The sequence below is a fragment of the Crotalus tigris genome, unplaced genomic scaffold (assembly GCF_016545835.1).
Source record: "Crotalus tigris isolate CLP2741 ecotype Arizona unplaced genomic scaffold, ASM1654583v1 scf7180000017631.5181431, whole genome shotgun sequence".
NCBI classification, from domain to species: domain Eukaryota; kingdom Metazoa; phylum Chordata; class Lepidosauria; order Squamata; family Viperidae; genus Crotalus; species Crotalus tigris.
In genome coordinates this window covers 2472635-2495645 of record NW_024096525.1, presented here as the reverse complement: position 1 = coordinate 2495645, position 23011 = coordinate 2472635, and the positions used below count along the sequence as shown (strand labels likewise).

At 37.8% G+C, this 23011-nt stretch overlaps 1 protein-coding gene across 2 annotated transcripts; it reads left to right on the top strand.

Moving 5' to 3' along the window:
- Positions 1-226: 226 nt before the first annotated feature.
- Positions 227-22074, top strand: ZBTB44 (zinc finger and BTB domain containing 44). Of its 2 annotated transcripts, none has more exons than XM_039334532.1 (6): positions 227-721; positions 8891-9948; positions 15609-15693; positions 17265-17428; positions 18703-19003; positions 20417-22074. In XM_039334532.1, exons 2-6 carry the CDS (start codon positions 8931-8933, stop codon positions 20700-20702), a joined length of 1854 nt encoding a protein of 617 aa, XP_039190466.1. In that variant the 5' UTR covers positions 227-721; positions 8891-8930; the 3' UTR covers positions 20703-22074. The 2 variants fall into 2 exon arrangements, with proteins under 2 accessions (XP_039190466.1, XP_039190467.1); XM_039334533.1 differs by having other exon boundaries at positions 315-721; positions 18703-18786; positions 20417-20562.
- The last annotated feature ends 937 nt before the right edge of the window (positions 22075-23011 follow it).

Sequence of the window (23011 nt, the reverse complement as noted above, 5' to 3'; positions counted from 1 at the left end):
TTATTTTTTTTCTTCCCCCCCCCCCAACCTGGTTCATTTCAGGGATTTAACTCCTCGGGGCGGGGGGCGAAAACAACCGCCTCCCCCCCCGCCCCTCTGAGGCGCGCCCTCGCTTCGCGGGCCAGCCGAGAGCGCGCGCGTGCCCCCTCCTTGAGTGCAGGGCCAAGCTCCGCCCCTTCGGGCAAACGTGAAAAGCCCCTCCTCTTTTTTCTCTCCCACCTCTCCTTCCTCGCACCGATTCCCTCCCTTTTCTGTTCAGGCGCCGCCGCCGCCGCCGCCCGCGCTGCATTATGGGACACAAACAAAGTGCTCGGCTCGTCGGCTCGGCGTGATAAGGCGAGGGCGGGGGAGGAGGAGGAGGAAAGCCCGAGCGCCTGGGCCCCGCGCGCGCAGCCCTCCAGCGGCCCCGCGCCGCCACCGTCCTTCTCCTTCCCCGCCCCCCCCCCCGCCTTCGCCCAGGCCGCGAGAGCGCCTGCGTTGCGGCGCGCGGGACTCGTTCTCCTCCTTCGCGGCCCCCCCCTCCTTTCCCTCCGCCCCCCCCCTTAGCAAAAGAAGCCGCGTCGGGGGCGGCCGCCATGGCCCTACGTGGGCCGAGCTGAGGAGCCGGGACGGGGCCCGGAGAGGGAGAAGCTGGGCTTTGCGCTTGTTTACCGACCGGCTTAACCTCCCTCGTCTCTCCCGCTCTCGGCCCGCGGGGACAGGAGGGCCTCGCCAAGAGCAGGTAATGAAGGCTGAGGGGGAGGAGGGAGAGAGAGAGGGGGGGGGAGCGTAGGCCCCGCCCCTCGGCCCCGCCCCTTCTCGGAGCATCCCGGCCTCGGCTCCCCCGTGGCGCTCAGTCCGCCCTGATGCCTGGGGTCCTCCCAGGGCACTGCGGGGATGCCTGTTTCTTAACACCCCCCCCCGCCCTGGGATTGCTCAGGTGCGGCTTTTGCAACATTGTTGCCATTAATTAACCTTTCATTAACCATTGGGGGAGTTCCTCCTATAGGAAGCCCCTCCCAAAGCGAGGAGGGGGGGGGTTCAGGAAGTTTCAAGGCCTCCATGGTGTCTGTGGCTCCCCCCCCCCAAGGCGGAGGTTAAGCTGCCAAAAGTAGGTCTGCCTCCCTGGCCTGGGGAGGTTTTCCCAATGATGCCTTTCAACGTATAATAAGCGATATATTTATTAGTGGTGCATGATATGGAGAGTTGACCATTGCGTCCTTGATTCTAAAGGACCGCCCTTTGGGTCAGAAAGCTGCCCCTTGAAGGTTTATGTCATGGCAGGGTTGCCTTGGTGTGCGCTGGAATTTGTAAAGCAGAGTAATAAAGGTGATGGTTTTGTGTGTGTGTGTGTGTGTCCTTGGGGATCTCTTTCAGACTTGCCCCTTTTTCAGGTGTGTCGTTTGTTTTTGCAGGGAAAATAATGGGTCACTGTACAGGTAGAAGACGCCATTGGTACCATTGGAAAAGAGTCCGTCCTTACATGTTTTGGCTGAATTTGATTTCTCCCTTCCCCAAACCTGTTGTTTTGGTCAGCAAGTAGGTCTTGCTCAGCCCTTCATTTTTGCTCTTCTGTTTACTGGTCAAGAATGTCCATTAATTTGCTTGGTTTTTCTGATGCCACATTTGTGTGTGTGGGGGGGGATTGTTATGGCCCCCTTGGTTGATTTTTGTTATGCTGACATGAGTCACCCTTGCTGGTCCAGAATGCAGGCCTTGTTCATTTTCGGTGATGACGGATCTGTAACCTGCTGAAATTTATGGGGCTCTTAGAATTTTTTAAGTTAAAACAAAACAAGGAGCTACCATCTTCCTCTTTCCAAGAATGATTTGTGGTTCAGAATAGTCTCTGTGTTATTGGAACATAAAAACAGGCACAGTCTAATGCTGTGTTTGAAGATGCACTAACCAGTTTAGTAAACAGTCAAAAATAATGAAGTAATGACTTGTCCCTACAAAAGGCAGCAGTTTACCAGTGCACTTCACTCTAGCCAAGAGGTTTGTCCAATAGTTCTGTTCTAATAGAGTAGACAGGATATAAATTAATATACTTATTTTCATACTAGTGAACAAAACAAGGAAAAAGATTTGTTGTCTCCTGTCATTTTATTTTGTGCCATGGATTCAGAATTCACAATCAGATAACCTGGAGTGGTAGAGCATCAGCAGAGAGAGTACTGTACACATGATTGCTTTAACTTCCCTCCTGATGAAATTTACCATGGGCAGAAATCACCATGACAGGCATTTTGTCAATAGAAAAACCACTTTGGCTGATGTCAAAAACTAAGCAGGGTCAGACTTGATTAGTATTTCAGTGGGAGACTTTCAGGTTCAGGCATTTTCAGCTGGACTGGGAAGATGAGAAAACATTGCTGGAGAGGAGAAGCATTTCTTTATCGTTTCCAAGGAAACTATTTGGGCATATCCATGCAGAATCATGGTTGGTTGTCCTTTTAACACTCTTATGGAAGTTAATTTGTAAGGGCACTCACAACCGTCTGAGTATATGCATCAGCCAAAAATGATATTTTCCCATGTGTTAAGCTAAAGCAGACAAACTATGCCACAACTTATTGCGTAAAAATCAGGCTCATACCCATCATCAGAGCATATCACGCTTTGCTTAAAATCTGACTATACTTTTGTTTTTATTATGATCTCGGAATAATGATTTGTTCCTACGAAGAGGCAACAGGTTACTTGTGCATTTCATTCTAGCAAAAGGCTTTGTCCAGTAGATCTGTTCTAATAGACAGGATATAAATGTACACACTTATTTGCATGCTTGCTGAACAAAACAAGAAAAAAATTGTCTGCTGTACTATTCATGTTTTTTTATATAGGCATTGATTCATCATTCACAGCCATAAGTATAAGGTGTTTTAAATTATTGTTGATTGAGGGTTATTTATTGAATGTGTATTCTGTTGAATCTGTTATACTCATAGTGGCTACAACATTTACAGCAAAAGGATAAAAAATAAACTTGTTTATGCTAAAGAGTCATGGATTTGTTAATCACAGCATATTAATCCTCTGTTGGTGATAGTCCAGGATCACCTGTTGCTTAATGTAATATTACTGTCAAAAAGAATACCCACATTAAAACTGTTCTTTATTTACTTTGTCTTTTTTCAAGGATGTCGTTTTTTTGAAGCAGAAGACAATTAAAGTAAACTGAATATTGTATGAATTGGCTAAAAGGGAGGGAAATTGTTTTCTCTTTAAAAGTACAATCCTTTGTAAGCAAAGACACATTTTAAAGTAATCAAATTAGCTAAGAATTCAGTGGGTGATCGATTCTAACTTCTAGCTGAAAGACCAAGGGCCGCGTGGCTTTAGAAGATAGAATAGTATTAGGCAGGTGAAAGTTTAATTGACTTTAATAGATTCAGAGTTTATATCCCTACTTTTTTGTTCTTGCTCTATGTTTTTAGCTTTACTTTCGAGCTTGCAAAATTTACTCAATATTGTATTTGATAAAAGTAATATGTCAAAATTGACAGGATTTGATTTAGTCTCTTACTCTGTAGATTAGAATAATCTGATATAATGAGTAAATATAGCATGGAATACTTTTGAATATTGGAATAGTTTTCTTTTTATAAATTATTTAATTTATGTATGGTAATGCACCTTGACAAAAAAAATTTGAAAGAGTCTCAATTCGTGTTTGGTTTACTCTGTAAGCTAAATGCTTTTCTTCTATATGAGAGAAGAACACTACTCTTATTCCAAGAAAGAAAAATGCTATATTTTTGTCCTTGCCACTACTTCATGGAATAGATTTGTCTAAAATATAGTTACGAGACAAAATTATGTCTAATCATAATTATTTTAAGGATTTGAATATCTGTCTTCCAGCCAAAATCCTTCTGGTTTAAAAATATGTTAAATGCAAGGAAGAAGAATAGGCAAAGAAATAAATGTGCTAGACAGCATATTGGCTAAAGGCAGGAAGCTGTAAACCAGGAAATTCTTAACTTTTTAAATCTCATTTTTCTTATATTCTCCCTAGGTGGCCTTAAGCAAGCCACACACTCGACCTCAAAATTCTTTCTATAATAGAGGAACTATATTGACTGCCTTTAGAGCAACCTTAGCCTTAAAGGCTTATTATGAGGGCCTGCCATTTCTATGCATGACTACCCCCTTCCAAGACATTAAAATGCAGTTGTTAACAGGGGGCTCCTTGAGAAGTTTTGAGCAGATTTTCTGGCAGCTGCTATGAAAGTACTCTATGGCTGACCATAGAGTTCTTTGAGAATGGTTGCTAAAACAGAATGTACTGTTAGCCTATTTTGAGATGGATTTATCATGGAATCTTAAGGTTTCGGGCATCTTTTTAGCATTTTAACATCAACAGCAGTAAAGAGGTAAAAGTAGACTGGAATAAATGATTAAGCTTCTTTCTCTCCACTCACTTGCCTTCACACCAACATATATAGTCCTTTACATCTGATTGTACAAACTTTACGGTGCGTGTGGGCAACTCTAACACCAGTTGTCCACATTAACTTCGAAGGATTCTTATAAGGGAGACAATTACATCATGCACATTAAGTTATACGGAACTCGTAATACGGAAATATTTAAAAGCATTTTTATCATACTACAAATGAAGTATAAATAACAGTTAAATAGTTGAGTTATTCTGAAGATCTGCCTTGTTCATAGTATATACTTAAAATTATTCTAGATATCCTTAGCAAGAATTCAAAAGATCAATTGTACTCTTTGTTCTTGATGATTAAATTAAATAGGTGGGTAGTTAGATATGCATTAAGTATTTGATTTAATTGGCTTACTGCTGTTAACTAAAATCTGACTTCTAGTGAAATCCAGTAGTAGGTATTTAGTACCCCAGAGTTTTGCATAGTGACAATAAAACTATATTTGCAGAGAGAGAGAATAAATGACAGAATAATACATTCCTATCCATTTCTGCAGAAAGTTTTTGTCCATATATGTACAGTGCAGAAGGTAGAAAGACAAACTGAACTAAACTGAAATAAATAATTACCTCTATCAGATAAGCTTCTTGCTTAGGCCAGGCAATTACTACAGCAAATCATTACTTAATAGTGCAGCTACTGATCTCTGCAAGAAACAATGGACTTTTCCTGAACATTTTTATTTATAATTATGATTTAATATACTGAAGCTATAGCAAATTCCTTGTTACCAATCTTGATATAGCTATGCAGGCTTTCTTGGTAATGTATAACAATTTTCAGTTATTTCTATTTAGATTACTATTGTTGTCTTCAAATAAAAGTAACCCCATTTGACCTTTAAACACCTTAAATATGTCACATTTAAAGTTTAATTTCTGGTGATTATCACTTGTATCTTTTTTCTTTCAATTTCTTCCCCTTCCTAGAGGCCACATACTTAAAGGTTAAAAAAAAAAAATTGGGTTACACAGCAACAGCAATAGGGAATTAGAGAATTTCGGCTTTTTATAAAGTACCAGATTTCTAGGCATTCTGGCCACTAAGAGCAATATCTAGCAAAATAGTCTTGAAGTAGCTACTATGTTTGTTTTATCCTCATAAACATAAACAGTATTCAGAAATTTATTTGTTCACAGATACATCTAAAATGGAAAATTGGTAGTCCCATATATAGAGCTTTATGCTAAATAAAGAAGCTTTCTATGTACTTTGAGGTAGTGTGAACCTAATAAAATTTGTTATGGATATGTGGAAATATATTGTGTTTTGGCATGACTAAGAGTTTCTGTGTTGGTTTTTTTACTGTTTTCATTTTTTTTTACTGTTTGTGATCTTATATTACATAAGATGCGTATACTTATATTGGATAAGATAGGCAGCTATACAAATCTTTTTAAAAATAATTTCATGATATGGGCACTTTGAGGGCTAGGAAGTCTGCTTCCTTCTAACCTTGAAGTTACATATAATTATTGAAAAGTTAGTTATTAATTCACGTAATCCTCTTATTTTCACTGGAATAAAATATGAAGATTTCTGAATCTGAATTACTTTTTATGTTTACAGATTTGACTAGAAAACTCATAAAAAGTATGGGCAGTTATAATTTGATTTCTCTTCAGAGAGATAAGTCAAATTGTTATTACGGTCATAGATTGGCTTAAGAGATGGTTACAGTATAGGATCTATTATTTTAATGGTAAACCATAGTTTGTTGATTGTAATTTTTTGTATCGGTAATAATAGATTGGCTCAAATATAAGCTAACACAAAATTAAACAAAAATTTTACCCATACAGTATATGTGAAGCCCTAAGTAGCTTTGCAGTTTGGGCTGAAATTTGTTAAGATTCTAGTGCAGGCAGAATACAGAATTTTTAGTGCCTGTTTCTAGATGTATGTAAAGTAAAACAGGATGATCTCTGGGCATTAATGAAGTAACCTTTTAAAATTCAGGAATGGCTGTATGTTGTTTTGCACAGCTTTGTGATAAACTCCTTCAGTAAATAGAAGTAGCTTCAGTAAATAAAAATGGTTCATTAGCATAGGGTAGAGCAAAAAAGAAAAAAGATTGGCTACTGCTGTGTGAACATATAAGCACAGCACCTAGATAAATTTGCTTATGTAATCATTATCTTCATGTATTGATCTTATCCCCCAGCAGCAGTTGCATGTTGGTTTTGAATTTAGAGCATTTTCAAAAGAGTTGAATTTATGCTGGCCTAACTGTTAATCCTGAATGGCATTTTTTTTTGTTTGTTTGAGATGAACTAGGGTATCTAAAAACATTTAGTATACAATTCCATTCATACAATTAACTCATTGTAAAGTTAAATCAGTGTAGAAAGGGCGAGAGCAGTACCAAATGCTTGTCTTGTTTAAACTTGAACAGAATTCCTGAAAGTCAGTTCCTTTTACAGAAGTAACTTATGTCAGTAGAAGTTAATGGATTAGCAAAAGCATACACACCTTGAACAATTAAGTTTAGCCAGACTGGGGGATGAGAGATGGATTGGTATGGGTCTTGGGAGAAGTATTGTTTGGGTCAAAAATTTAAAAGGGGCAACATTAATAGTTAGAAAGTTACTTCATGTTATTGCTAATGAAGTAACTTATTTGATGTGTGCTTTTCCTGAAATTCAGTATAATGTACAAATAAATGCAGAATGTTTCATTATTGTTTGACGTGAGTATTGGATGATAGATATACAATATTTGGCAAACTTTGTATTTATTGCAGTATGGACTTTTAAAATGAAAATGCAGTAATTGTTAATTGGAAATCAAGCACTGGGTCCCTGTAAGAAATATGTAGCAAAAATCTGCCTACTGTTATTCTTAATTCTAGTAATCTGACTGGCTGTCTTGGGCCAGTCATGCATTTTCAGTGGAATCTATCTCACCAGAATGTTGTGATGAAAAACAGGAGAAGGAAGGTACAGTTGTGTTATATATATATCACCTTGAGTTCCAAAATGAAAGGCAGGATTATGTAAATAAATATGCCTGGGATTTGCTTGCTAGACTTGCTGTGCTATGTATGTGATTACAACCTGCCTTTTACACTTTACTGTTTACTGTTTTGAGTATCCCAACCATATCTTACTATATTTGTGTATACACAGACATATTAAATTCATCTGACTTCAGTAGACTGTATACTATGCAGACATGTAACATATATAAGCAATCAAGCCCCACCCCAAGACTTTAAAAACATGATCAGTCATGCCTACTCATTGTCTTTCAGATAAGATCATCTTAAGAAAGTGACCTTAAATGCCCACTTTAGTATAAGGAGAAAGTTCTACTATATTTAGAAATGCATAAGTATTACTGAAAGCAGCAGCGGTATCAGATGGAGCAATTACATTCTTAACACTTGAAAATATTATTGACTCACCTCATGTGATTTTATTATGTCAAAAAAATGACTGCAAATACTTTTGACATAGTAATCTTCTGAAATTACTGAAGAGTAATTTTTCTCAGATTTGCACTCAAATTTGACCAATTATTTAATAGACAAGTGAACTCTGACAGGATTAATTATTCTTGAGTCTATGTTAGTTTGAATTCTAATCTACATGATTAATTAAGGATCTGAAGCTGTGGACTTAACAAGGTCTGAGCTTCTTACAATGTATGGTAATAAAAGTCTTTGTTTACCAAAATTGTGCAGAATATTATATATCAGTATTTAACTATTACAACTCAAGTTTCAAATAATTATGTGTTATATTTTTCTAAACTTTCCTGCAAGCACAGTTGTACACTATGAATAATGATTGAATCATAATTATGTTAAAATTCCTATTGCAGTGGAATAACCAGTAATTACCAAGAATAATTTGATTGCAGGAAATGTAAATTTTTATTTCATCTTCCTGTAAAAATCATAAAAGAGGCAAACCATAGGCTGGATTAGATTTGATTACAATATTTGCACTACTTGCAATCTCTTGAAAGTTTACTTACATAAGTTTTACCATTGTTTAAACCAGGGGTCTTCATACTTGGCATGCTGGCTGAGGAATTCTGGGAGTTGAAGTCCACGTCACAAAAGGGCCAAGTTTGAAGACCCCTGGTTTAAACTCACTCCAGTTTGGCCTAGTTTAGAGAGTACATCAAGCATTGACTCTGACATAGCATCAAAGGAAGATGGGGAAGGAGCGTTCACATCTTTAGTTAAGCAGGTTTTTGTTAATAAGGATAATTCATACAGCCTTTATTTTCCATTGACTCAAATACAATAATTCAGTCTTTTATGTCTTGTTTGAAATAATTGACAAACAGCAATATATTTTCACCTAACAAACACAGAAACATTATTTAAATAATGTTTTAAATAAGCACATATTAATGACATGTTATATGATAAATTCCCATATTTTAGCTTTTTTACATAATTACATAACTGAAAAAACTTTTCCCTTTTTTGTCTTTTCTAGGTCCATTTTGAATATTTGTCGCAGCAAGTATACAAGTAAAATGGGCGTCAAAACATTTACCCACAGTTCCCCAGCTCACAGCCAGGAGATGCTTGGAAAGCTGAACATGCTACGTAACGATGGACATTTCTGTGACATCACCATCCGTGTCCAAGATAAAATCTTCAGAGCACACAAGGTAGTCCTGGCAGCGTGCAGTGACTTCTTCCGTTCCAAATTGGTTGGTCAAGCAGAAGATGATGGCCAGAGCGTACTTGACTTGCATCATGTGACAGTGACTGGCTTTTTGCCTCTTCTGGAATACGCCTACACGGCAACATTGTCTATTAACACTGAAAACATTATTGATGTCTTGGCCGCTGCTAGCTATATGCAAATGTTCAGTGTTGCTAGCACCTGTTCTGAGTTTATGAAGTCAAGTATTTTATGGAACACCCCCAGCAGTCAGCAAGAAAAGGTGCTAGACACAGGCCAGGAAAACAGTGCAAACTGCAATTTTACATCACGGGATGGCAGTCTTTCTCCAGTTTCCTCAGAATGCAGTGTGGTAGAAAGAACCATTCCTGTCTGCCGAGAATCGCGTCGGAAGCGTAAAAGCTATATTGTAATGTCCCCAGAAAGTCCACTTAAATGTAACACCCAGACAAACTCCCCACAAGTTTTGACTACTTCAACTTCCTACGCAGAGAGTAGAAGTCATCCTGTGGACTCTTCCTTAGCTTTTCCTTGGACTTTCCCTTTTGGAATTGACCGAAGACTCCAGTCAGAAAAGGTGAAGCAAGTGGAAAATTCTCGGACTCTAGAAGTGCCTGGCCCATCTGAAGCCTCTAGAAGAATTTCTGATTATATGACGTGTGAGAGCACAAAAACCAGCTCACCCCTGGTGATTGAAGAAGATGTGCGTGTAAAAGTGGAAAGGTTGAGTGATGAAGAAGTACATGAGGAAGTATCTCAGCCTGTTAGCGCATCCCAAAGTTCTTTGAGTGATCAGCAGACAGTCCCTGGAAGTGAACAAGTTCAGGAGGACCTTTTGATCAGTCCGCAGTCATCTTCTATAGGTAGAATCACTTAAATCTATGTGTGTTTTCCTTGTTGCGTTAGAGTTTTTAGGTTCATTCTGAGTTTACAAGTGGTTCACAAGAAATACTGTATCTTGTAAAGGTTGTATAAAGATAACCATTTTCACTGTATTTCAGCCAAAATACTTTGTCAAATTCACATAGTCCAGAAGTATTGAATCGCCTTTCTTCCAACTTTAAACTTTATTTGCCATGCACAGAAATAATTACTTTGATTTGTGGTATATTAAACATCTTTCACGAGCTATTTTTAGATACTTGCTGTTGAAAAACAGTTAAAAGTAATAAACCATACTAATCTACACTAGAAGTTCTATTGAGTCAATGGGCCTTATTTCCTGGCAAGTGATTACACTTTGCACAGCAAGAGGAGAAAAGTTATTCCTTCTACTCTGAAACTTCCAAGAAGAAAACACCTAAAACAAAGAAGTTCAATTTCATTGCTGCTTTGAGGAAGCAGGAAATAGTTGTAGTAGCAATGCCTCAGTATAATTATATTGCTATTTTTTTACATCATATTTTGAGTAGCTGTTATGTTAACAATGGATATTGGCCACATTTCAGTTCAAATTAAATTGTTTTGCCTATTTTTTTTTTTTTTTTTTTGAGTGAGCAGTTGTGAATTTTTGAATAGAAGAACAACAAAGGTGAACGGTTTTTACTGTATTATTAGATACCATATATCTAAACTGCCAGAAATGTGAAAGTGCAGTTTGTCAATTAATAAGAAAGGCAAAATTTATTTTCCTGCAGCCCTTGGAAGAAAGCTAGTTTACCAGGCTAATGTAATCCAATCCATGCTGTTCAGCACATGGAAAGGGAGTTCAGGAAATAAATTTCCAGTGACATGTGGTTAGTCATACAGATTCATTATTGGAGCAGAATAACATAGACTTAATTGTGTGAAATAAGGACAAGGCTTTTTTAATGACTTGTCAAGGAAACAAATGGCTAAAATCAATTGCTAAGAGGGAAGGTGTGATTTTTAAGTTTAAGAAAACCTCCTCTTATAGAGTCTCCTGGAAAGCTATACAAGTGCCCTAGATACACATCAAGGATAAGGACATGTTGTGACAATGAAACTTGTGTTTGCCCTGCACACATTTCCCATTTTGCCCTGCAAGAATTGTTTATGTGCATGTGTTTTAATTGTGCTTCTTTTTAATCACTTGTCTTCCTTGGTTGTGGTATTTTTCTTCCTATTATAGCTGAATGAGAAGGAGTCGAATTAAATTATCATATGAAGAAAATACCTTCCAATTCTGATTCAGGTTGTCCTATGAATGTTCCAAAGAAACCTCAATGATCTGGAGCATAATTTAGTATTCAATTCTTTGCTATATTTTTCATACTCATTCAATTTCATGATGGTTTTCTTAGGAACTACTCTTATCACCAAGTCTATTTTGGAAGTTTTGAACATGAAGTGCTAGATTCTATAAATTGCCCTGCCTGAGGCAATTTCCCTAGAGCACCAATTATGCCCTCTCGTTGCCCTGCCTGATATTTTGCTTTAAAGGAATATTTTAATTAAAAAATGGAACACTAAGGTTTCTAAGCAAAAGGGCCAGTCTTGGCTTCATTTTTAATTTCTACAGGTGTCTGTGGTCTTGGAATGGACTTCTTAAACAATTATAGAAAACAAAATGATAGGTATTTGCTGCCCAGTTTGTATAGGTGCCTGTCTGGAAGGATGACAGATATAAAATGGAGTCTTGACTGGGTAGATCTGTTACCAGAGCATCTACAGCATTTCTCAAAATATCAAATGAACTTACCAGGCCAGAAATGTTGAGGACCACGTCTTGTATAATGATTATTTACATCGCTGCATCCTCATTCAGAGGTATATTGCAGTAATTTTTTAAGTATGATAGTCATTTCTAGAGTTGAAAAGGTGAGAAGATGCAAATAGAAATCCATTAAAGAGCAAATTTCTTTTGTTTCTGATTAAAACACTGATTTCCATCGTTGCTTTGTGATTTACAGTAAATCAGAAAGTGTTTGCCAAATAATTAAAACAATTTATATAAAATATAATGCACAATATTTTAATGCAGCACGTTTATAAAACCAAAACAATTTTGATGATTTCCATTTTGCTTTATTTATACATAATACGGGTAATACTTATAAATAATATTCTGATTTATTAAGTAAGTGATCTTTTATTCAGTAAATGATCCTTTAAAATCAGCACTTGGCATCACATTTTTTTTAAAAAAAAAAGTTGGCATATTAAGTAGAATTTCTTGTTGGGTGATTAAAAACATAATAGCCAGCTCCTTGAAGTTTTTTTCTCTTAAACCTCAGTGCCTTAATAAACTACAAGGGAGGAAATGATTGCAGAAGTGCATCTATGTGGCTCAATGTTCTATCATATCTTTTTAAAAGAAGTTAATTTGTTAAGCAAAGGTTTGGAACTATGTTCTCACAGTAAACAAAAACTTGCCAAAATGCTATTTATCAACAGAAACATTTTTAATTTCTAAGCAGTCAAGGATTATTTAATACACTGCTATTGTTGAATATATAATTTATATAATATCATAAAATTAATATGGTGTGCCAAAGTAAGGAAATCAGGCATATATTTCAAATGTATTTGCCCAAATATCTTTCCTTATCAAAACAGACCATCTCACTAAACATCTCAGACCCGCTATGTTTGTTACTATTTTTTTAAAAAATCCTCCATACGGTGAATGAACCATCATTAAAAATCCAAGACACTTGGCATTTTTATATTATATAGGTAGGGCAGTGAACAAAATGTTACTGTGCATCTTTCTTGATCAATTTGGCTGAATGTGCACAAAAAGAATGAAGGCTTTGGCCATACATAAGGATGCCAACTGAATTTTCTCATTTGCATGAAGTTCAAAGAGAGAGCAATGAGATTCCAGCTGCAAAGTTATCAGTACAGACCTGGGACAAACAAAATGTTTAATTTTCATGTTCCTTTGTTCATAATAATTCTGTATTATTTTGTCTGAAGATGCAGGAATTTAAAAGCGGTATGAGTTCCACTGTTGACAGTTTCCTGGGATATCCAATAGTTTTACACAAATTACTGGTTGCATTAAAAAAAGATCATTGATGAAAAGGACTCCTTTGCCAGCAGTATTTTATAGCTGCAGTAAGAATCTAGCATCCCAAGTTTACTTTTCCCCCACTTCTGATCCATTTAGGGATGCTCCACCATAAGGATTGGTTTATTTCTAATTTTTGTAGGACATCTGATGCAAAACAAATGTTTCAAATACTACACTTATTAGAGAGGAAAAGAGTGATTGGGTTTATTTTGCTCTACTACATAGATGCATGAACAGAAAAAAAAAATCACTCATCAGCTTGTCACTCAATGCATTGGGAATTTTAGCCACCACTAGGGTGCACTTTATCTTCATTATATTACATGAAATAGAATGCCTTTACCAGCATAACTACTAGATTGTCATTTGTTCAGATGTTTTAATTTGTCCGCCAGCATTTAGGACAGTGGTTCTCAACCTTTTTAATGCCGCGACCCTCCAACCGGTTGTAAGTCGAGGACTACTCAACCGGTCGTAAGTCGAGGACTACTCAACTGGTGCAGCACCATTTGCAGAATGGGGCTTTTGGCGGGCTCAATTCCTATTGGCTTTTGAAAGCCAATAGAATTAGACTCTATTCAAGAGAGTCTATTCTATTAGCTTTAAAAAGCCAATAGAATAAAAGGGAGTAGCACAGCTAAGGAAAAGGGGGAAAAGATGGTGGACTGCGTTGTTTGGCGACCCCCGTGAAATGGTCGTTCGACCCCAAATGGGGTCCCGACCCACAGGTTGAGAACCACTGATTTAGGAGAAGGTTAGACCTGTTGACTATATAGTCCCTTCCAACTCAAGTTTTATGATTTGAAAATATAACTCCATCTACATTCTCTTGCAGCATATTATGCTGGCATCTCATATACACATAATTAAAAATCATATGATAATGTCTGCTAAGACTTTATAAATACTGTTTTGAGTGCAACTGGAGATCTACCCATACTGTCTAGTCATCTTCAAGCATCTTTGACAGCAACCTTAATGTTTAAAATATAATACGCCAACATATGCCTTATGCTATAAGGTTTTTGATTCATGTAGCAACATCTAAGTGAACTTCAGAAAAGCTAAGCAAAGACAAAGTCCATGAATTGAGCCACCAGAAAATTCAAGATCCAAGGTTAGACTGAGAGGTTAAAAAAATCATGGAGGAGAGTATTGTTGGTAACAAATTAAATGGTCTTGACTATGTAGTGATCAGGATTCAAGTTTGGCTCAAGGAAGCCTTTTCTTTTTAAAAAATCTAATATGGTCTGCTGTAACCAGCAGTAGCTTCCCAGGGTCTGGCACAAGGATCCTTCCAATTGTGTGCTTTTGAGAATCCTTTAAATGAAGGCGCCTGAAACTGGAACCCACAATCATGTTTAGGAGACATTTGTCTCATTACTAAACAATGGGCCTTTCTTTCCCTCACTGTTTTCTAAAGCAGTAAGATATTGATGGAGAACAACAGCATATTACAGTTAAACAGAAGTCAGTGCCTTAAACTGATGCGAGTTTCTTTTTATAGATGTCAAACATTAAAACAATCTTACCAGCCCTAATGGTTTTTCATATTCAGGTCACAACAGCTTTCAATTTTTAAACACAAGTTATTTTAGCAATTCCAGACAATATAAGTAGCCTAATACTGATCGTGATCATAGTGACTCAGAAATAAATTCCAGTGAATTATGTGGGACTTATAGTTCTGTTTGTAGCCATGAGTTAATAACAAATCACTCAAGTCCTGATTCCTTACAAATAGCAGCAGAGCTGTCTCTCCTAGACAGGGTTAAGATATCATACACTCAGAATCCAAAATAATAATCTGCTTTGGAATATGGTTTCCAGTAAAGGACATGACAGTAAAAGGCCTCCTATGCTGTACTATATTGAGGGAGTCTTGAAGAGCTTACATTTTCTCTAATAATCTTAACCACATTTAACAAATCTTCCTCCTGCATCTTTTCACCGTTCCCGATGATAACAGTTTTGAAATGGCTTCAGTACAGATGAGTGGAAACACAATATTAATGAATGCTGCAGATCTTAACTGACAACAAATCCTTGTGTTTTCCATTATTTTTGCTTTAGACAGACTCTGCTTCAGTTAGGGCTCTTTGGGGTGTACTGAGATATAAGCAACACAAATCTGGCATCAATACTGGGGAAACGATATGAGGAGGAACATGAGCTTTACAGTTATTTGTTTCTGCTTCTGTGCATTGTAGTGTTTAGCCTGTTTTACGTCCTTCCCGGGCCATTATTTAAACAATAAACTAGCTTTGCAATCACAGTCCTGCCTCCACTTAATGTGTATCTAAGCCTGTTTCCAATTGAAAAATCTCCTGAATCCAAAGAGGCCAAATTTATTAAAATTTGCTCTTTATAATTTATGCAGATTGGTTTACATCATTATCCTATTAGGTGATAACAGAATTCTTAAATATGGCAGCGAGATATCTTGTGGTCCGTGAAAGAGTTGTGAGGACGATGTGAAAAGACATTGCTATAGTTCTAATTAAACTGTAACTTAATGTGTATGGTTTGTTTAACTGCCCCTAGGTTCAATAGATGAAGGTGTCACTGAAGGATTACCATCACTCCAGAGTACTTCTGGTGGGAATATTCATGTGGAAGATGATGACCGGTACGTATAAATATAGTACACAAAACATTCTGCAGAACCACCTTCTTCATTTTGTCTCTGTTAGGGTTCCTAGAATTTCAAGCCAGTAGAGTAGTTGGCCATACTACCAAGAGTTGCAATCCCATGACATAGGGACAGTGTGTCAGGCTGGAGGAAAGTGATGTATAATACCTGAACTAGATCTTTGTAGATAGATTGCTGTATTGAGTCATCTAAGATGGTGACAAACATGAGATCAAAGATATGAGGTTCATGAACACACTTCCAATGTTCAGTATCCACACCGCCTGTCACCAGGCTATTTTTTTTACATTTTAAATTCCTAAGCAGAACAAGGAATTTTCAAGCTGTGATACTATTTAGACAGAGTTTCCTAGGTCACTTTGAGTCAGTCACTGTTTCTGACAACCTAACTTCCAACAGAAAAGAATATTTGTGGGGTTGAACTGTCGGGTCTTTGATGGTCTCTGATTTTGTTGTTTTCTTGCAGGCATCGAAGAAAACAACTAAGTTCAGAGAGCATCAAGTACCCCATAACCTAACTTCCTTTTCATGTTCGTTTTTTACGCATACACCATGTGGATACGTTGGCTGGCAATAGAACAAATATATAGTTGCAGAGTGATTAAAGTGGGGATTTGCAGAACAGAATAAATCTGGGCATTTATGTGGTCCACATTAGGGAGATACTTTCAATCAAGTAGATACCTACGTTTTAAAAATAGGAGCGAATATCTACCAAAAAGATTCACAGGTGGAAGAAGTTTAACATATTAAAAACTTTGATGTGGCCAATAAGTGGCTTTAAAAAAAAGCAAAATTAAAAGCCTAACACACTTATGCAGCACCTGGATTGTTTAAAAAGCATTTCCTGGAATAGGTATGACTATATAACATTATGTGCCCAGAAAAGATTTCTGACTTTTCCAAATGTACACCAGTTTAATATCATTCTAGTATCAGCTGTTGAAATTATTATTATAACCAGTATTTTATACCAGGTTCATTGTGATGGTATTTTAATTGCAACTCTTTTATTTTCATAACCTGGTCCATCTCTTTCCTCAAGACTTTGTTTAAAATTACCTTTTTCAGTCATTCGGAATTCAGTCATTTAATATAGTTTAGTAGACTTAGTTTTTGTTGTATTGTTACCTCTTCACAACAAGGAGAAGTCACAACTGCCAGTTCTTTAATTGATGTTGGCTTCAAACACATTAAGTTTTTCCCAAGAACCTAGGATGTCATATGTATCGGTGTAGTATGTGGGTCCAAGCAGTGTTGCCTTTTGCAACTGATGGATGGAAAATTTGTCAATGCTCAGATTTTCTAAGTGCCATCCAAGATTTCATGGTACGGCATCCAGTGTACCAGTAACCCCTGGAACCGCCACTGCCACCATAATCTTTCAGCTGCATTTTTCAGATCTTGATACTTTGTGATCTCCAATTCTTTGTCTTTGATCCTAACATCATCATCATTGTCTTTTTGAAATGCATTTTGTTGTATTTTGTACATTGACCTTTTTCCTCTTGATCTGCTACTAAAAGAGTTACTATTTGCTTCTTCAGACTGGAGAATGTCCAATACCCTTACCAGCTCTATATTGCTCCTACAACCAGTAGCACAGAGAGACCTAGTCCAAATGGTCCTGACAGACCTTTTCAATGTCCAACTTGTGGGGTTCGATTCACCCGCATTCAGAACTTAAAACAGCACATGCTCATCCACTCAGGTAAGGATATCTGGTCGGTCCACTTCCCAAAGGTTTAATTTGAACAAGAGCCTATAGAGCAGGCATGTCAAACTCACGTGACGTCGCGCAACATCATGTGACTTTTCCCCCATTGCCGGCAATGGGGTGGGTGCTGTTTCGGCGTGACGCATCAGGCCCGCAGGCCAGCAGGTTGACATGCCTGCTACAGAGGGAGTCCTCATTTAGCAACTGCCTTGTTCAGCGACAGTTCACAGGTATAGCTTCACAGTTCTGTAAAGTCAGATTGTAAGTAGAGTTGCACTTTCACTTAGAGATCACTTTGCTTAACAACCAGGTTGCTGGTCCCAGTTGTGGTTGCTAAACGAAGACGACCTGAATGTTTTGAAGTAACCTATGGCTGTTAATAGCTCCTATTGCAAGAATGCAATTAAATGGAAGGAGACATCCGCTTTGATTTCTGGAAGTCTGAGAATTTAGACTGGAAAGCAGAATGTTTCACATGAGTTTTGTTCTAGAAATAAAAACATGGTAACAAATACATCAGACTTGGTTTTAGTCTTTATGTATCTCTCTTATTCTATTGAATCCTGGTTTCCTGCAATATAAGTATCAAAGCAAGAATATTCAATATTAGCATGTTCAATAAACATGCTTGGAAGTTCTTTGAAGTGTTTCATTAGTTGGAACCATGACATCAAGAAAGATGTAAGATTTTCTCCTTTTTAAAAAATATAACGGAGGATATGTTTTTAACCCAGAAAAGTTAATAATGTTGCAGATATATATACCATATCTCCCCTAGCAGGCCTTTGTATGTTCCTCAGATTTATATTACATCCTTTTATTAATAACCTTTTAGTGTATTTCTTGACTTTGCTTGATACGTCGCTCCATTTATGACAACTCTGAGTGGTTTACACCCCTGACCCAAGCTGGAATAAAATTAATAAAATCCATTAAACCAGAAATTACAACCAATATGATGCACCACTGCTGGGCATAATATGTTTTCATTTGTTCTTGTGCTGAACAGATGTGGTTTCACAGCTCTTCAGAAATGTAATAAGGGAACGGTCTTATTATCTTACTCAATATTCAGTTCAAAGATTTAAATACTTAGTCTTGGGGAAAAGGCATCCAATGCTCGAATATTTTGACCGAATTATCCTCTTGTTTTTAGACGTTTACACAGCCTCGGTGTAAATAGGCCGACGCGTTGCCATTAGGAGGGGCTGGAATTTTATTCCCGATGCTATTCCGTGGTGAAGATTTTCCGCTTATTCTTTCCCCAGGCATTAAACCATTTCAGTGCGACCGCTGTGGGAAAAAGTTCACCCGGGCTTACTCGCTTAAGATGCATCGCCTGAAGCACGAAGGTAAACGCTGTTTCCGGTGCCAGATATGTAGTGCCACTTTCACTTCCTTCGGGGAATATAAACACCACATGCGGGTTTCCCGGCACATTATCCGCAAGCCTCGGATTTACGAGTGCAAAACATGTGGCGCCATGTTCACCAACTCTGGAAATTTAATCGTTCATCTGAGGAGTCTGAACCATGAAGCGTCAGAGCTAGCAAACTACTTCCAGAGCAGGTGAGGTGCACCAAAAGAAAAAGAAACTGTTAGGGCAACTTTATTTTTTCCTAACCCCTCTTTTATATGAGTAGTCCTCGGCTTACGACCATTCGTTTCGCGACCAGTTACAACAGCATTGATAAAAGTGACTTACAATTGGTCCTCGTACTTAGGACCGTTGCAGCATCCCCAGGGCTACATGTCAAAATTTGGGCGCTTGACATTCAGCATGTATTTACAAGGGTCCTGGGGTCACGTGACCAACATTTGCAACCTTCCCAATTGACTTCTGACCCGCAAAGTCAAAGGGGAAAGCCAGATTTGCTTAATGACCGTGTGAATCAATTAATAGCTGCAATGATTTGCTTAACAAACCTGAAAAAGAGTCATAAAATCTGGTGTGACTTGCTTAGCAAAGAAAATTCTGGGCCCAAATATGATTGTAAGTCAAGGACTACCTGTTCTATTTCATGGCAACCTGTAGTATCTTTTTCTGTCAGGTCGCCAGGTTTATCACGGTCCCAGGCGGTACTCAAGTCTTGTCCAGCATGGCACCTTCAAGATGTGCTGGATTCCATTTTGTACAATCTACAGCCAACTTGGGTTAAGGCCAATTGGTCGGAAACTTAAGGAGCCCAGCACATTTAGAGAATACCATGTTGCAGTCGTGGCCCTGCCTTGTGTCAGTGTTTTGAAATATAACATTTATCTGTCAGTATAGATACGGATTTCGAGTAATCAAAAAAGTAAGCTGCTTTTCAATTGCTTTGCATTAATACTTAATTTTCTTGTCCAAGGTGAAAAAAATATATAGCTTTCCTGGCAATAATCTTCTTCCCTTGCTTTTCTTTTCACAATTGCGGTATAACTACATTCAAAAGCAATGAAGCAGCCAGAGTACGGCATGAAAAGCCTTACTTATCCTTAAATCCTTCTTGGTGGAGGAGAATGAGAGGCAACTAAGCTGAAACAGGTAGTTAGACCAGTTTTAGAAAGAAAGAGCCCAACCAACATTGACCTTCGTAGATGTTGGGTCCTTTGAAAGCAAAACCTCAAAACTGCTTCATTTTACCTGGACTGGGCTCAGTAGAACTGAAAGACCTGCCAATCGTAGAAAAGTTCCCTGCAGACACTTTTCTTTGCCTGCTTTAAATTTTACCAGCTTTGTGTTCAGTTGCCACCCTACCTTAAATTTATTCTTTTGTGACGGAGGCTTTTGGTTGGCTGGCCCAGAAGCTTTAAAGTCATTCATATATCCACCGTGTAAATCGAACAGGCATCAAATTGTTAGATTGTGTTTCTGTTTAGCTCAGGCAGTTCTCATTTCTCGGCAAAGTAGATACCCTTCGCTTAGCTGTAATGCTGCAGTTAGCGTCAACCTGTGTCTTGCTGACCAAATAACCTCTTCCTAACCTTTCGCCCCCTTTCCAGTGACTTCCTAGTACCAGACTACTTAAACCAAGAACATGAAGAGACTCTTGGCCAGTACGAGCTAGGAGAGCATGGATTTGAAAGCAGCTCTTCGGTCCAAATGCCGGTTATTTCGCAGGTCTCGTCGACCCAGAATTGTGAAAGCACTTTCCCATTGGGGCCTCTGGGTGGGCTGCTAGAAAAGGAGGAAGACCTGCCGGAGCAACCGAAAACCCTCTCAAGCGCCGAGGCCAGCCAAGAGGAGCTCCCGAAAGCCGCCGGGCTCTCGTCTATCACTATCGAATAAGTCAAAAAGTTTGGTTTCATTGGTTTTTTTTTTTTTTTTTTGTCTTCTTGGAAAGTGCCTGTGTTTTGGTCTTGTACATTTTAATTTAATTTTCAGGAAGGGTGGAGTGAATGTACCCCTTTCCACTTGATAAGCTATGCTGTTGGAAGCTCTAAACTGCAACAAGCATCACACTATTCTTCACACCTTCAATGGTCCCTTATACGGGAAGCATTTTAAAATGCAGAGGAAAGGGTCGGTCAGAATAAGACGGTTAAATTCAAAGAGCAGCCAAGCACACACCAAGTCTAAAATGAGGCCTAATAACTTTTGACGTTGGTTTGCCCATCCTAATTTTGCGGCACCTCTCGTTAAGGAAAACTGTATTGATGGGTGTTGAAGATTTGTTTGGACTACAGTTTCCAGTTAAATAACTAGTGTCGTAGATCAGGGGTCCTCAATCTTGGCAACTTTAAGACTTGTGGACTTCAACTCCCAGGCTGAGGAATTCTGGGAGTTGAAATCCACAAGTCTTAAAAAGTTGCCAAGGTTGAGGACCCTTGTCGTAGATGTTTGATTTTTTTTTTGTTCTTGCTGTTGTTATAAGGAATCACTTTTTAATCTTTCAGTTCTTTTGCATGCACATTTTTAAAACCGGATGATTCATTGGCTTTTGGCAAAACAGGTGGGGTGGGAGCTGTGCAGTTAGGCTCACCTGTGCTGGCCGTCTTCTCATGCAAATGGCCTTATCCAAAAACTTCATTTTCAGAAGTCGAGCCGTCAAGAAATCCTGATTCACATTTAGCAAGTTGGGATGCTAGAAAAGTAGAGTGAGAAATGAGTTTACAAAAGTCAAAAAACACCTTTGGCGCGTTAATGTGCTCTTTTCAAGTTAACGCCTGAATGTGTGCTATTTACTGCATTTTTATTAGCCTGGGGTTTTGTTTTGTTTTTTAGTAAAGCAAGCCATTTATTTTCCCTTAGAGGCAGAGTTTCAAATCAGTGAGAGTTGTTTACAAAAGACCTGTTTGCAATGATAAAATGTTCCTATTCTAAATTGTTTATATACCCTTGCCAAGCTGGTTTCATAAAAGCCATTATTCTGACTTCAAGCACAGGTCCAGCAAACAATCACCAAATTATTATTTTCCCCTAAAAGGATTCTAAAGGCAACAAAGGGCATTTACAGGCCAGCAATTTTGCTTTTGTTGCCAGCATCTTATTAGTTAAGTCTAAAAACGATATGTAATTTTTTATTCCCCTCTATTTGGGTTTGTTTAATCCATCTTTATTTTTTTAAGGATGAGATTTATGAGGGGAACGTAAATAATTTGAATTTCATGTTATCAGACTAAGAATATAATAGAATACAATAAATGGGACTGATACTTAACGCAGTGGTGAATGAGGTTTGTGGGAAGCTTTGGAAATAATAGTTTCAAAGAAATTTGTTTTTTTTTAATTAGCAAATCCACCAAATCCAAGGAGACTTACTTCCTGCACTTCTCTGCAACTTCTTAAAGGGCTTGATATAATTATTAACAAAGATTAAATTTAAAGTATTTTATGAGATAGGCGTAGATTTTTCTTCCAATGAATTTTAATAAAAAGATTAAGTCATTCTTCCAAATTGGTAAATAAAAAGTTTTTAGTAAGGGATATTTTCAGGATGGAATGTTTCAGAATATTTATTAAGTAAATTAAAACTCATATCAGGAAAGAAGACATTGGCTACACTATACATGCCGTGATTTTACTCACCTAGTAATTATTAAACTATTTCTTCCATATATGCAGCATAAATCTATTTAGTCACACATTTCATTGAGAGAGTTTTCTTAACATCTAAATTAAAATACACAGCTTTTTGAAGAGTGGGGGAATCACACTGACATATTAAATGGGTTCCAAGCAAAATAGATGAAACTAAAATAAATACAATAAATAATAAGAAAGAGGCTCTGAGGGTTGCAAATTGGTTACCTCAGATCTAAACAGAATAGGAAACAAATCCGTTTAATATAAGAGACTTTACAGTCAGTCTAGCAAGAATTGTGAGGTTATCTAACTTAGATCCACAGAGACCTTTTGTGACCTACACAGCACATTTTACCTTCTATAAGATCAGTAATGGAGAGCAATTTGCTAGTGTAGATTGTATATTTGGTATATGCTCAGGCACATGATGTATATTTAAAATATATTTCAAAAATCAACTGCTTTTTGAAAAATAACACCAAAGCAAGGTTGGCTTTCTGAAATGTCAAAAGTACATTTTACCTTACACAAAGGTAAACATTTATGTAATTCCTGTCCTACCAAGTTATATT